Consider the following 12,521-nt stretch of genomic DNA (forward strand, 5'->3'; position numbering starts at 1 on the left):
TACCAAATCAAAATACATATACTAATGGGAATAAGTTGAGAGAAACATGTAAGGGCTTTTGAATGCACATGGAACTATCAAAACTAGTCCAAGTACCAGAATATCGCCATATCTATCTCGGCAACGTACAGCGCTTTATCCACTATTGACATAAGTGAATCAGAGACTCTAATTTGTTGCCTTTCCTATCACCAAAACGATTTCATATAACATGTAACACATAAGATTTCAAACAAACAAACTAGGCTCAGATTATAAAAAGAAGTTTACATCAACGAGCGAAAAACCTCTCAAAGTTTGATGGTAATCTTGTTTCATCATCATCGCCGAAGTAAAAATAAAACTAATGATCTTAGATCTAAAGCCTCAGAAAGTGGAGGTAATCGTCAAGGAGAAACTCAGATGGTACGGACAATCTCAAACATCACAGGCTACGATCCTAAGATAACCTCTAACAATAACTAAAAGATGAGGAAACAAGTAAACAAGAAAAATTGAGGAGCTCGCTTGGCCGATGTATGGATTTGTGGAAAAGACGGCTTATATAGCTTTGATTCTAGGTTACAATAAACCCTAATGAGCGTGACACCTAAATGGGCCTATACTCTTTTCAAAGCCGACTTAGCTGGGTAATAATAAATGGGCTTATAATATAGAACATACATTATTTGTTGGGCCTAAATCATTTCTATGTTTTCTTAACGAGCCGTAACTCGGGCCGATAATATATATTTAGTACACATTAATGAGCCATATGCCTTAGGCCTTCAGCTTGGTCTTAAGTTTTTCTTCAATGTGGGCTTGAATATATTTTACATTTTTCACCTCATAAAAGGACCAAATCGTTTCTAAAGGTGTCACTCACTCGTATTGGGGGATTTAAAACTTATTATCTTTTGTGGAATGCTACATAGGGAACAAAAACTCTAGAGAAATCGAGACATCCTGCTTAATTTATTTCCTCTGGATCCATTAACCTATCGTGATATTCAAACCTTGCATTTGTGTTCTGGACGATGAGTAAACTCAAAGTCAATATGGACAAAAGCTCTCTCAACCTCAGAGAGTTGCTCCAGCTTCTCCTGAAGAGTTTCTCCTATGTTGTGAGCTTCATGCAGCCTCATGTCCTCTGGCAACACAATGTCAACTTCCACAAAGTAGTGTGACCCAAACGTGTAGGCTCTCACTGTGTCTATGTGTTTTATCTTCTCGTGATGGTTCCAAATCAAGAACGTTAGTTTCGCCAAGAAATCTGGTGGTGCTGAGCGTCCTATCAGTGAATGGACATTCTCTAGAACTGTTCTTGCCCATGTGCTGATTGTATACAGGGCAATCTGAAACCATAAAGAATAAACGTTTTCTCAATATATCTCTTCACAAGAGACATTTCAAGAATGGATAAGGTTGATGATGATTTACTTACTAGTATAGCCCCAGAGGGATCAATCCACCAGTAGAATTTTACAGCTAAAACAGCGGTTGCTAAACCGACTGAATTGGTGATAACATCAAAGAGGTGATCTTGTGCATAGGCCCTGACAATTTCGTTCTGGAAACTCCTGCAGTAAAGCATGAGCAGAAACTTGACGACTGTAGCTGAAGCCATTATTCCAATCATCCATTTTTCCTCGGTGCTACTCATATGAGAACCATTCTATACAATGAGAAATATCAAACTAGATTAGATTACATCATATAACTGGTGTTAGGAGTTTACGAGAAAAGATTAAATGTGGTCCTCGGTGTTGTACCTTGGAAACAAGTAGCCTAGTTGACTCTAGTATCACTTGTAGTCCAAGAGTTGCCATCACAGATGCAAACACAATGATTCCCTGCCAAATTTTAAGCAATATGGCTTTTAGTTTCGTGAGTGTTAAGCGAACCAGAGAGAGAATTACAGAGACTATACCACAGGTTGCATCCGTCGTTTTCCAATTGGATAGCGAAAATTGTTAGGTGTTCTCATGGCATTAGCAGTAAACCATAGAATAAATCCAGACAAGAGATCTAAGAGAGAGTCCAAAGTGGAAGCAATGACAGCCATAGACCTACTCTCCACAGAAGCATAAACTTTTGCTACAAAAAGCACAAGGTTTGCTGCGTTTGAGATGTGAACTGCAAGCCTCTCGCTCTTTGCAAGCTTCTTCAGTTCTTCCTGTTGAAATCAACAAGATGCTCCTATATATGAAGAAAATGGACGAAAGATCTCAGAAGAAGCCTAAATGAAGAGAGCAAGAGTGGTACCTCAGTTGGAGCTCCAGATACAAAACCAGTTTCGTTAATTGTCTCCATCTCATTGAAACCCTCCAGAAGCTTCTCTTGCTGTTTGTAGTACTCTGAGACTTTGCGTTCCTTTTCTGATTTTTCACAACAGAAAAGAGTAAAACCCATGTTAAGTTTTGTTACCTGATTATTCCTAATGATTCAAAGTTTCAAACGTGTTTAACAATCGATCCTTAATGGTTTTTATCATCCTCCCAGCAAACTACAATGCGTGAAAACTCCGAAGAATATGATTCTGTGTCCCTATCACACTAGAAATAAAGAAATGATTATGTTTCCAGCAAAACCAAAAGAATATTCCCAGATTCACAATAGAATCTCATATATGCTTCAAGTTGTAAACAGAGAATTTTGCAAAACAGAAAGCTGAGATTCCTTTTTGAATCAATTTAATTGCTTTTAAACAGAAAATTCGGTAAGATCACTCTACAATTTTCACAGGGTTAACATATTGGGAACACCGTACGTATATTCTTCGACCAATTGCGGAAAGATTTCGCGTAGGGTTAAAACTATCAATGGAAGAAGAGAAATCGCAGATTAGAGTGACATTCCCTGGCGTGGATCATGTAAACACGTAACAGTACATCGATAATACACATACAGACGACGAAACAGAGGAACGGAGATTTAAGACAAGGACGAGGAAGAGAAACTTACTCGGAGTCCGGAGATAACGAGACAAGCGAGTACGGCCGTTGTGACGTCCTGATGATAACGGTGAAGAAGAAGGGAGACGGAATGTGTCGAGGCTGAGACGCCATGAAGATGGTGGCGAATCGTCTTGGTCAATTGGTAAAAGGTCGACATTGTAGTCTCCTCCACTGAGGCCGCGATGCTCCGTCGCCGCCATAACCGATCGCTCTCGCTCTCGCTCTGCTGATTTTGTGGGGGAAGTTACGAGAGAATCAAAAGTTGTTGCTTATTTTTTGGCCTCTTTTTTGGAACTTTTGGTGTTGGCCAAAAAGGGCCACATGTATTTGTAGTAGAAAGGTCCAAAGTCCAAACTCCTTTTCCTTAATCAAACCTTGATTAGCAAAAAAAAAACATTATTATTTCCAACATGCAAATCACAAACGATGCAAAGCGTTTAATTATATACACATATATCTATTGGAAAACATGAAACCATGAGCTAACTGGATTTTCTTATGGGTATGTTGAGTTTAAAACGTACTAATTAATTAAGAATATCTGGTATTATCAAGAGATTTTGTTTGTTTGTCTACGCAACAAAGCAGTATCTTTCGTTTGTCGTATAACGAAATAAGTAGATTTTAATATTCATAAGAACACACGTGGCTGCGGATGCATGGTGATGCAAAAGTTGTGGACCGGAAAACTGGTATTGTTTTTCTTCCTGGTGTAGATAAACAAGTACCTTTTTGTCCATATACTGATTAGTTTACCCTTACGTGGACGTCTCTGATGAACAATATCACACTCTATTATCCTTTTTTGTAAGATAAATTTTGAAATAATTGTAGCCAATGAAATGCCTTCCGTGTTAGTTGTTACGTATTTAGAGAAAGAAGAGAGACCTTGAATCACTGACGAAATCATTGGAGACTATATATCTTTCTGTGACAAACTTGTTTGATTTTGAGGTTTTAGGTTTACATCAAACCATGAGAGGTTCAGGGGAATCTGTAATAAACAAAAACTTGAGGGAACAATATGTAACAAACAAAAATTTGGAGATATTTGGAATTGACAAAATTTACGTGTGTTTTTGTAATAATACGAAATTTCAGGCGATATCTGTAATAAATAAAGTCTTAGAAAACATATGTAATAAACAATAGTTCGTGGAAAATGTTGTAGTTTCCATGAAATATCGGGGCAAGTGAAAATATATGAGTAACCTTACTTCAAGAGTTCTCCTTATCCGCATGGTGGCCAATAAATAACTCATGTCCTTCCTTAGCTATAGCCTCACTTGAGTGAGTCTACTTCCGTTAACTCAAAAACAGCCACCTTTTCTTAAGTGGTGATGATAGAGAAAAGACAAACAAGTTTTGAAAGAGATCAGAAACAAGACAGAGGAGATAGATGATGAGGTTGTCCATCTCAATGGATAAATCTTCATGCTTCCCTTCCAGGAATCGCCAATACCAAACGAGTTTCGTCGGATGAAAAAACGAGTAAGCTTTCTTCTGAAACATGGTTACACAGGCTAATCAAGTTCAATTTCTGTTTTCATTTGTAAAAAATATGTTTCAGTGGTTAGTGATCTTTTGTCATAAGCACGGGCAAAGCTAACGATGCGCTATCAAGAAGTATCCAAACGTTGCTTATACTGGTAAGCTATTTTTGGTAAAGTACAACTAGCTTAGCCCCTTATTCATAGATGTAAGTCGCACAGTTTTTCAGTCTTTTGGACCAAATCATGGTTGCTGATACTGGAACAGAACAAAAATAGAGTAAAGGCTCGAGATTCAAGCCAAATATTTCAAAACACCTAGCACAGTGGCACCTAATTGAACCGAACAAATCCAAACCGGCTTTGTAGAGCAGGTTACGCAAAAAGCAGAAAGACTCAAGCTTCTGCAAGAACTGGTGTGTGTATTTAGTGGCTGGCAGCTACCAAAGCCATGTGCTCTATAAGGTCAAGAACTCGGTTGCTGTAAGTAAAATGGGAGAAGATTTTTAAGTGTTAGAACTGTTAGCTAGGATGAGAAATATAAGATGAGAAACAAAAGTGTACCTGTAACCCCATTCGTTGTCGTACCAAGAGACAAGTTTCACAAAGGACTTGCTCAATCCAATACCAGCATTGGCGTCAAAGATACTGGACCTGTTATAACCAAATTGGAATCACCACATTGGTCAACCACAAAAAAAGATTCAGATGACTATGAAGAAAAGGAGAGAGACCAACCTTGAATCACCGACGAAATCATTGGAGACGACATCTTCATCTGTGTACCCGAGAATGCCTTTAAGAGGTCCTTCTGAGGCATGCCTGTTAGAGGTTTACATTAAACCATGAGAGGTTATTAAGAGTTCTACATTAAACGATAATGTTTCGATGACGATATCTGGTCGGGCAATAAAATTTTAGGAAGCATACTTAATGGCTGCCTTAACATCTTCGTAAGAGGCACCCTTCTCAAGTCGACAAGTTAAATCCACCACAGAAACATTCGATGTTGGTACACGGAAGGCCATTCCCGTAAGTTTCCCATTCAGTTCTGGAAGAACTTTACCTACAGCCTACTTGATCAAAAAACCACAGCTCAGATATGATTCCCGATTTAGGATAATTACATGCTTGCGATAACCATGTGAGTTTTTGTGTACCTTCGCGGCGCCGGTTGAGCTAGGAATGATGTTTTGACTAGCGCCCCGACCTCCTCTCCAGTCCTTCATTGATGGCCCATCAACAGTTTTCTGAGTAGCTGAAAGAAAAAATAACCAAAACACACAGGTTAGTGTAATCAGGTTATCAACATTCAGTGATCTGCAGCAGGAGAGTAAGTTATATAGACCTGTAGTTGCGTGGACAGTTGTCATCAAGCCTTCAAGAATACCAAATTCCTCATGCACCACCTGCCAAATACAGTTTAGTTGACCTTAATGAATCTCATAGCAATGAAATGAGGGTAAAATTATTGTGCAACATTACCAACCTTGGCAAGAGGGGCAAGACAATTGGTGGTACAACTTGCATTGGAGACTATATCCATGTTTGGTTGGTATGTGTGCTCGTTTACTCCAACAACAAACATAGGTGCGTCAGCAGAAGGGGCAGAAATTATAACTTTCTTGGCACCGCCCTATAAAAACGATGAATATCAAGCAAACAATATAATAATAAAACAAGGTCGACAACATTTGTTTGTATGAAAACGTACCTTCAAATGGGATGCAGCCTTTGACAGGGTGGTGAATACACCGGAAGACTCAACAACATAATCAGCTCCAAGATCAGCCCATGGGATCTCAGATGGATCTCTGAGGAAGAATTAAGAGGATTAAGTTCTAAAGTGAAAACACCTGTTCTCAGAGCGATAGAAGATAACATGCCACTTTTAGGTGATACCTCTTGCTGACAACATTGACCTTCTTCCCATTGATCTCCAAAGTAGAATCATCAATGACATTGATGCTTCCCTTGAAATTTCCATGAGTAGAATCATACTTCAACATGTAAGCCTGTGGAATAGGGGGATAGAAAACCAGACATTTGTTCAGTGAAAAAGAGGACTAACATATGACGCATTTTCAATGTTTTCTCAAACTATACCAGGTTCAAGCAAGCAAGAACATGACTCAGATTGTAAGGCATCCTTACCATGTACTTGGCATCAATGAATGGGTCATTCACTGCTACAACCTCAATATCATCCCTTGATGTTGCAATGCGGAGGACCAACCTTCCAATCCGACCAAAACCTGCAGCACTCACAGAAAAAAGAAATGAGCTTCCATAAGAAACGGAAAAAGTTGGGGGCCTAAAAGAAAATTCTTAAGAAAGTAAATGATGATCTGGGACTTCAAACAAATGGCATCAATCAATAAAAGCACATACCGTTGATCCCAACCTTTGTCTTTCCACTGCTACTTGACCCTACTCAAGCAAATCAAATTCACCAATAAGCACACAACAGGAAAACACATCCAATAAAACTATTAATTTTCTTACTTACTTCGAACTGCAGATGGCACTTCTGTAGCCGTGGCCTTGATGGGTTGCACACTTCTTGCATTGCCATTTCTGTACATTTAAACATAAACAAAACAAACACTCTGAGAATCGAAAAGTGCATCATACATCAATAACTTTTACACATGTTACAGAATTTGTCACAGAACTGTAGAGATGAAGATATCCCAGAAGAAAATCTTGATGGCTTCAGGTTGCGACTAAATCCAAGACTTGACAACACCTGAGAAATTTGTGACAAAAGATAATAAATACGATTGTTTTCTTGCAAAGTTCCTGGAAAAACTTAAATAAAAAAACAAACAACTCCAAATGTATTGCCATTAGACATTCTAAAAGAGCAACAAATAAGATTTGAAACCTCACAAGTTGAAATTCATCGTTAAACGAGACTAGATACAAAAAACGCAAGAACGAAGACAAAAATAGGATTAAACGTCACAAGCTTACGCTAAGAAACTCAGAACAACTTCCAAGTAATATTTATCACATCAAACAACTTCTTCAAAGTAACCAAAGGCGCGTAAAAAGGAAATTCAAGCAGATCAAAGCACGACCTAAGCTAAAAGCAAATCAAATCGAACAGAAACGCAAGAGAATCAGAAACGAAGCTAAACATATCCAACATAACATCGATTAAAGGTAAAACGTCGTCTCTGACCTTAGAATGATCAGACGCCGGCGACGAGAAAAAGTCAGGGCGAGGAGCGGCAACCGTGTAGGAGGCGGCAGATCTGAGGAGAGAAGAGAAGGCCATTGATTCGGAAGTGGGAGAAACAAAAGAAAGAGATCTGGCTCGCGGTCAAAAACCCTAAAACCCCCTTTGCTTGGCTTATGACTTCTGAGAGTAGGTGTAGAGCCAACCCAAAATATAAACAAACGTGAAGAATCCAAAATGTTCGCAGATTTACACCTTTTTCCTATTTTTAAAATCTATAAGAATAAGAAATGCTTTGGAATTGCACTCTTTTTGTCTACTCAACGGAGTTTTTAAGGCAATTATAGTATTAATGTGCCTACGACTGTTGTAGAGAGACGACACACTCTGTTCCTATAAAATTGATGGGTTAAAATCTGCTGCGGCACACCTATGAATTATTGCATTTTTTCAACGGTATTAAAATAAAACTAATGACTGATTTTTGCATATTAAATAGAGATACTGATACAACGAGATTATTGTTTCTAAATTAATGACAGCAAAAAAAAAACTCACACATAAAACTCACAAAAAAATGGTGAAAAAGATGATGACATGGCATATGTAAAGGAAGGGTTGAGATTTGGACGTGGAATACAAAGACACGTGGATCAACGGTCAGGCCCATGATTAGTCGGCCTCACTGTGATCTTTTGTCGTTTTGGCACTGAGATACTGAATTAGGAAAGCCCTTGGTGATGCCACGTCAGACAGATATGGTCATATGGCCCGGGGATTTTTTTTAAAAGGCCCTTTCCAGCCTGAAATCAGCAGATGCTTTTTGTTGATGTCAACTTCAGGAAACTTTGGCCAAATCTTGTGATTCGAACAATATCTGATAAGCCAAGTCCACAACGAAGAATCAAGAGGTATTTATGATTGATTCATGTCTCTTTGTCTAACCAAAAGGATTCAGGAAGCTCCCTTATCTTACAAACAAGCTGTGTACATAATTTATGGGAGGGTCAAAAATGTTGGAACAGGTCTTGGAAGGAAACCAGAAAGATTTAGACATGTTTAGTCTTTATTTCAAAGAAATTTAACATCATAATACAAAACAAATCAGTGTACAATAAAGATAAGGAAAAACTTCATGAACAATAAAGCATACAAAGCATTTACGTATAAACCTCATATTTTTCCTTTTCCTTTTCCTCAAAGAGCTTCCGGTTCCAGAGATTTTTCTATTCTAATGTAGTGTTAAGGTAAAGAGATTCGAATCAAAACTCATATTTCTCTTCTCCACAAAACTAATGCCTATGAATCCGGATGTAGATAAACCTTTAATAATCATTTCATTACCTAAAGATCTATCAGCACCTGCTTTCTATGTCTATGATATTTCAAAATCTCGAATCGAAGCATCGAGTCAACATTGTACCCTGCACGTTCCATTCTGTTTGTAAGTTGCGAAACAATCTCCATCTTTTCTGTTGATTCCAGGAGGGAGCTTAGGAGGTAGTTGCAAACTCTAGGCATCAGCTTGAAGTTGTTATCTAGAGTGTATAAGAACACCTCTATTGCAGCATCAAGTTGTTCTCTTTTGCAGAGTCCATGAATCAGTTTGACACAGCTCGGAGGTGTTACAAGGATCTTCTTCTCCCTTAAAACCGAAAACACCATCAAGGCCTCGTGAAATCTCCCTGATTGGCATAACCCGATAAGCCATATCGTGTAAGGCCCTAAAGTTAACTCGTCTTTTCTGGTATCTAATTCAATAAGTCGTCTTAAAGCTCTCTCGGTTTCCCCTTCCTTGAAACATTGTTCAATCTCATTAGCTGTTTCATCATCCAGACAAGATATCTTCTTAAGGTATTTCATCCATAGATTAAAAGCCACCAAGACTTTTCTTTTCCGACATGACCATGTCATGAGCGATCTGTAAACCGCGGGACTGTGTCTAAAATCATCTTTAGCGTAAAAGAGTTTAAAAGCTTCTTCTTCTCTGCCGACTCTATGAAGTCCATTGATGAGAGTGTTGTAAGTGACGCTATCAGGGGATAATCCCTTTAGTTGAAGCACATTGAGAAGCTTGAGAGCACCGTCAATGTCTCCTGCTCTGCAGAACCCATTTATAAGAACATTGTAAGAAACAATGTCTGGCGAACTCCCGGTATCAGCAAAATGTGCAAGATCCCTGTATGCCTTGAGAATCGAACCGGATTCAACCATGGTGTCAAAACTCCGGTTTCCACTGTGCGAAAGCCTAAGAAACAAGGAAGCAGGTCTCCCGACCTCCATTTTATGCAACAATAACCTGGCTTCCTTGAGCTCACCGGACTTGCACAGTCCATCAATTAAAGCATTGAACGTAGCAACCGAAGGAGAACAACCACTCTTCTCAATCTCCGTAAAAATTTCTTCAGCTTCCCTAACCAGCCCATTCCTGCACATACTACAGATAAGAATTGTGTGTGTGCACGCATCAGGGAAGGATTCCGTTTCTGACATTTCGAGTTGGAGGGACCGACCCTCTTCCAAAAGTCCCCTCCCACATAGAGCCTTTATAACAGCATTGTAACAGTAGGTATCTGGGCTAATGCCCTTACTTGGCATGCTGCTTAACAGCTTCAATGCATCCTCAATCTTACCGGCTTTAGATAACCCTTGAATCAATATCGTGTACAAAATGATGTCAGGTTTAATATTCTTCTTCAGCATATTTGCATACAGCTCAAATGCCTGAGTGTATCTCCTAGCTCTGAACAATCCATCGATTAAACTGCTATAACCTCGAAGACCAAGCACAAAACCATCTTTCTCAAAAAGCCGCAACAGCTCAAATGCTTCAACCATCCGACCCAATTTACAAAACCCATCAAGCAAAGCATTGTGTGCGACGGAATCAGGATAGTTACCGCTCGTTTGCATCTCGTAGAATAGCTTTCGTGCATCGTCAGCACTTCCCCTCTGACACAAACCTGAAATGAGAATGGTATAGGTAACTCTGTTAGGCGAAATTCCTCTACCGGTCATATCGTCGAACATCTTCTGTGCATCACTCGTTCTCCCTTTCTTATACAATCCATCCATCAAGATACCAAACGTGTATAGATTTGGGGAACAATTGCACTTGAGCATTTCATTGTACACAGCAAAAGCCAGCATAAAGAAGACCTCCTCTCGCATCATGACTCGCAATATCACGTTGTACGTGAACACATCGGGTCTGCAATCAAACTCCTTCATCCTTCCAAACGATTCCACTGCTTTTTCCGCCATACCCATCTTAGCATAAGCAGAGATCAAAACACAGAAGCAATAAGAATCGACAGAGACGCCACCAGATTTAAGCTCCTCCAATGTCTGCCAATATAGATCGCAACCATTATCTTCAGAGAGCATATCGATGACCAAACCAAAAGACTCTCGGCTCCTGAGACGCTCTCTTCTCGACGCCCATATAAAAAAACGGAATCCTAATTGTCTATTGACCTCATCTTTGATTACCGATGTGATGATATTCTTCGAGAGAAACGGAACAAGCGGCTCCAAAGCAGGCTCTATAGGTTTCTTCTTAGCTAGAATGCTGATGACCTCGCCGGAGATATTGAATTCGGCGTTACCGGAAGAGTAGGAACGTTGCATCCATGACGGCTTTGAATAGAACTGAATGACTGATCGAAAGAACATCTGTGGTTTCATAGTAAATGCGAAGCCGATGAGAAATCAAATCTCATTGTTGCAGAGTTCGTAGATGCAGAAATTAGGGGTTTAGAAGGGGATTGGATTCCATGACTAACAAATGAAGAACACCAAATGAGATAAGAATTAGGCGGCAATACTCCGCCGCCCACCTTCACTTGGATTGGTCGGAGAGATTAGACGGGAGAGAAAGCTCACAGAACTTCCGGTGATCTGAAGAGATTTCAAATCCTCCTCCGATTAAAGATAGATGGAAGAGACTCTGTCTGGGGAAGAAGACGGCTTTCTTTGATCGTCAAGGGTTTTCTGCCATCGGAGCAAAGTCTGGATCGATTTCAGCCGGTTAGTGGGTAAACCGGTATCGAGAATTAGTGGAACGTCTCGGTTTTGGGTACAGAATAAAATCTTCTATCAGATTCCTACATATTAGAATTAGAAAACCGAAAAATGCAAATACAAAAACAAACAAATTCATAAATCTTCTAACTAATAATGCCAAATATATATTCTTATCTCTTCAAAATCACACTAAACGAGCTACGTCTAATAAGTATCATAACTTTGAGTTTAGTAACCCACTAGTTAACCGCAGTACTAACTGACTTGATAACCTTCCGTTGAGTAATCGATCTTCAATGGATTCTATAATCGAAATAAATTATCAACAAATAAATAACAAATCGATCTATAATCGCTATGAGTTGAACCCAGCACTTGGTTCACTTAACCGCTCCTGAAGACTTCAGAACCGGCATCAATCTTTGGTCAGATAATCTCATTATTTTTTCCTGTCAAGTAATTGTATACTATTACTAATGGTTAATCAACTAAAGATTGAACTGAGGGATTAATGGAGCAAACTTCAGATGAAGTTACTCCTCCAAAAATTGGTGTATGCCGTTTAGCGTGGAGAACACACGGTATTCTTTAGTAAAAGGCGAAAGAATAGTTCGCTTTGTATTCACCACACGGCTCCATAACTTCTGAAGTGAGTGCACCAATGCATTTTATATGTGAATCCTTCCACATCTACTTTCTGTTCCATCCGATGTGGGACGATTTCTGATGTCGTTATTTGTCGTTATTGGGCAATTTCTGGGCCTTTAACTTGTCTAATGAGAACTCAATAACAATCGACTCTATAGAAACTATTTAGCTAAGAATTATCGAACTGATGATTTAATGGAGCGGACTTCATATGAAGTTGCTCCTCCAAAAATAGGT

At 39.2% G+C, this 12,521-nt stretch overlaps 3 protein-coding genes, 2 long non-coding RNA genes and 3 other non-coding genes across 11 annotated transcripts; 2 read left to right on the top strand and 6 right to left on the bottom strand.

The window, feature by feature from the left end:
- Position 1: 1 nt before the first annotated feature.
- AT1G79520 (Cation efflux family protein) lies at positions 2-3,588 on the bottom strand. Of its 4 annotated transcripts, none has more exons than NM_106600.3 (6): positions 2,944-3,588; positions 2,245-2,357; positions 1,910-2,155; positions 1,752-1,832; positions 1,424-1,654; positions 2-1,334 (listed from the first exon to the last, which is right to left on the bottom strand). In NM_106600.3, the coding sequence occupies exons 1-6, from the start codon at positions 3,134-3,136 to the stop codon at positions 990-992; spliced, it is 1,209 nt and encodes a 402-aa protein (NP_178070.2). In that variant the 5' UTR covers positions 3,137-3,588; the 3' UTR covers positions 2-989. The 4 variants fall into 4 exon arrangements, with proteins under 4 accessions (NP_178070.2, NP_001320580.1, NP_001320579.1 ...); NM_001334886.1 differs by having other exon boundaries at positions 2,245-2,534; NM_001198508.1 differs by having other exon boundaries at positions 872-1,334; positions 2,908-3,236.
- AT1G09873 lies at positions 45-68 on the bottom strand. The gene has a single exon (NR_139713.1). It is a non-coding gene; the product is annotated as an other RNA (small nucleolar RNA).
- On the bottom strand, positions 244-329 carry AT1G09877. The gene has a single exon (NR_139714.1). It is a non-coding gene; the product is annotated as an other RNA (small nucleolar RNA).
- Positions 362-433, bottom strand: AT1G09883. The gene has a single exon (NR_139715.1). It is a non-coding gene; the product is annotated as an other RNA (small nucleolar RNA).
- A 694-nt stretch (positions 3,589-4,282) lies between the features above and the next one.
- On the top strand, positions 4,283-5,031 carry AT1G79529. Its single transcript, NR_139965.1, has 3 exons — positions 4,283-4,427; positions 4,507-4,585; positions 4,695-5,031. It is a non-coding gene; the product is annotated as an other RNA (long non-coding RNA).
- Positions 4,523-8,029, bottom strand: GAPCP-1 (glyceraldehyde-3-phosphate dehydrogenase of plastid 1). Its single transcript, NM_106601.4, has 14 exons — positions 7,614-8,029; positions 7,102-7,175; positions 6,936-7,003; positions 6,818-6,856; positions 6,581-6,681; positions 6,329-6,441; positions 6,141-6,240; positions 5,916-6,062; positions 5,775-5,835; positions 5,587-5,684; positions 5,357-5,499; positions 5,165-5,248; positions 4,991-5,080; positions 4,523-4,907 (listed from the first exon to the last, which is right to left on the bottom strand). The coding sequence occupies exons 1-14, from the start codon at positions 7,707-7,709 to the stop codon at positions 4,853-4,855; spliced, it is 1,269 nt and encodes a 422-aa protein (NP_178071.1). The 5' UTR covers positions 7,710-8,029; the 3' UTR covers positions 4,523-4,852.
- A 566-nt stretch (positions 8,030-8,595) lies between these two features.
- On the bottom strand, positions 8,596-11,745 carry AT1G79540 (Pentatricopeptide repeat (PPR) superfamily protein). Its single transcript, NM_106602.3, has one exon. The coding sequence runs from the start codon at positions 11,295-11,297 to the stop codon at positions 8,955-8,957; it is 2,343 nt and encodes a 780-aa protein (NP_178072.1). The 5' UTR covers positions 11,298-11,745; the 3' UTR covers positions 8,596-8,954.
- AT1G09887 lies at positions 11,450-11,749 on the top strand. The gene has a single exon (NR_139716.1). It is a non-coding gene; the product is annotated as an other RNA (long non-coding RNA).
- The last annotated feature ends 772 nt before the right edge of the window (positions 11,750-12,521 follow it).

The sequence above is a fragment of the Arabidopsis thaliana genome (genome assembly GCF_000001735.4).
Source record: "Arabidopsis thaliana chromosome 1 sequence".
In the NCBI taxonomy this organism is placed as follows: Eukaryota; Viridiplantae; Streptophyta; class Magnoliopsida; order Brassicales; family Brassicaceae; genus Arabidopsis; species Arabidopsis thaliana.

Coding starts and splice junctions, on each gene's coding strand:
- AT1G79520 (NM_001198508.1), bottom strand. CDS start 3,136: ATGGCGGCGACGGAGCATCGCGGCCTCAGTGGAGGAGACTACAATGTC. Junction 1,833..1,909: donor AACGACGGATGCAACCTGTG/GTATAGTCTCTG, acceptor AAAATTTGGCAG/GGAATCATTGTGTTTGCATC. Junction 1,335..1,423: donor ATCCCTCTGGGGCTATACTA/GTAAGTAAATCA, acceptor TTATGGTTTCAG/ATTGCCCTGTATACAATCAG.
- GAPCP-1 (NM_106601.4), bottom strand. CDS start 7,709: ATGGCCTTCTCTTCTCTCCTCAGATCTGCCGCCTCCTACACGGTTGCC. Junction 5,685..5,774: donor AACTGTCCACGCAACTACAG/GTCTATATAACT, acceptor TTTTTCTTTCAG/CTACTCAGAAAACTGTTGAT. Junction 4,908..4,990: donor GACAACGAATGGGGTTACAG/GTACACTTTTGT, acceptor TTTTACTTACAG/CAACCGAGTTCTTGACCTTA.
- AT1G79540 (NM_106602.3), bottom strand. CDS start 11,297: ATGAAACCACAGATGTTCTTTCGATCAGTCATTCAGTTCTATTCAAAG.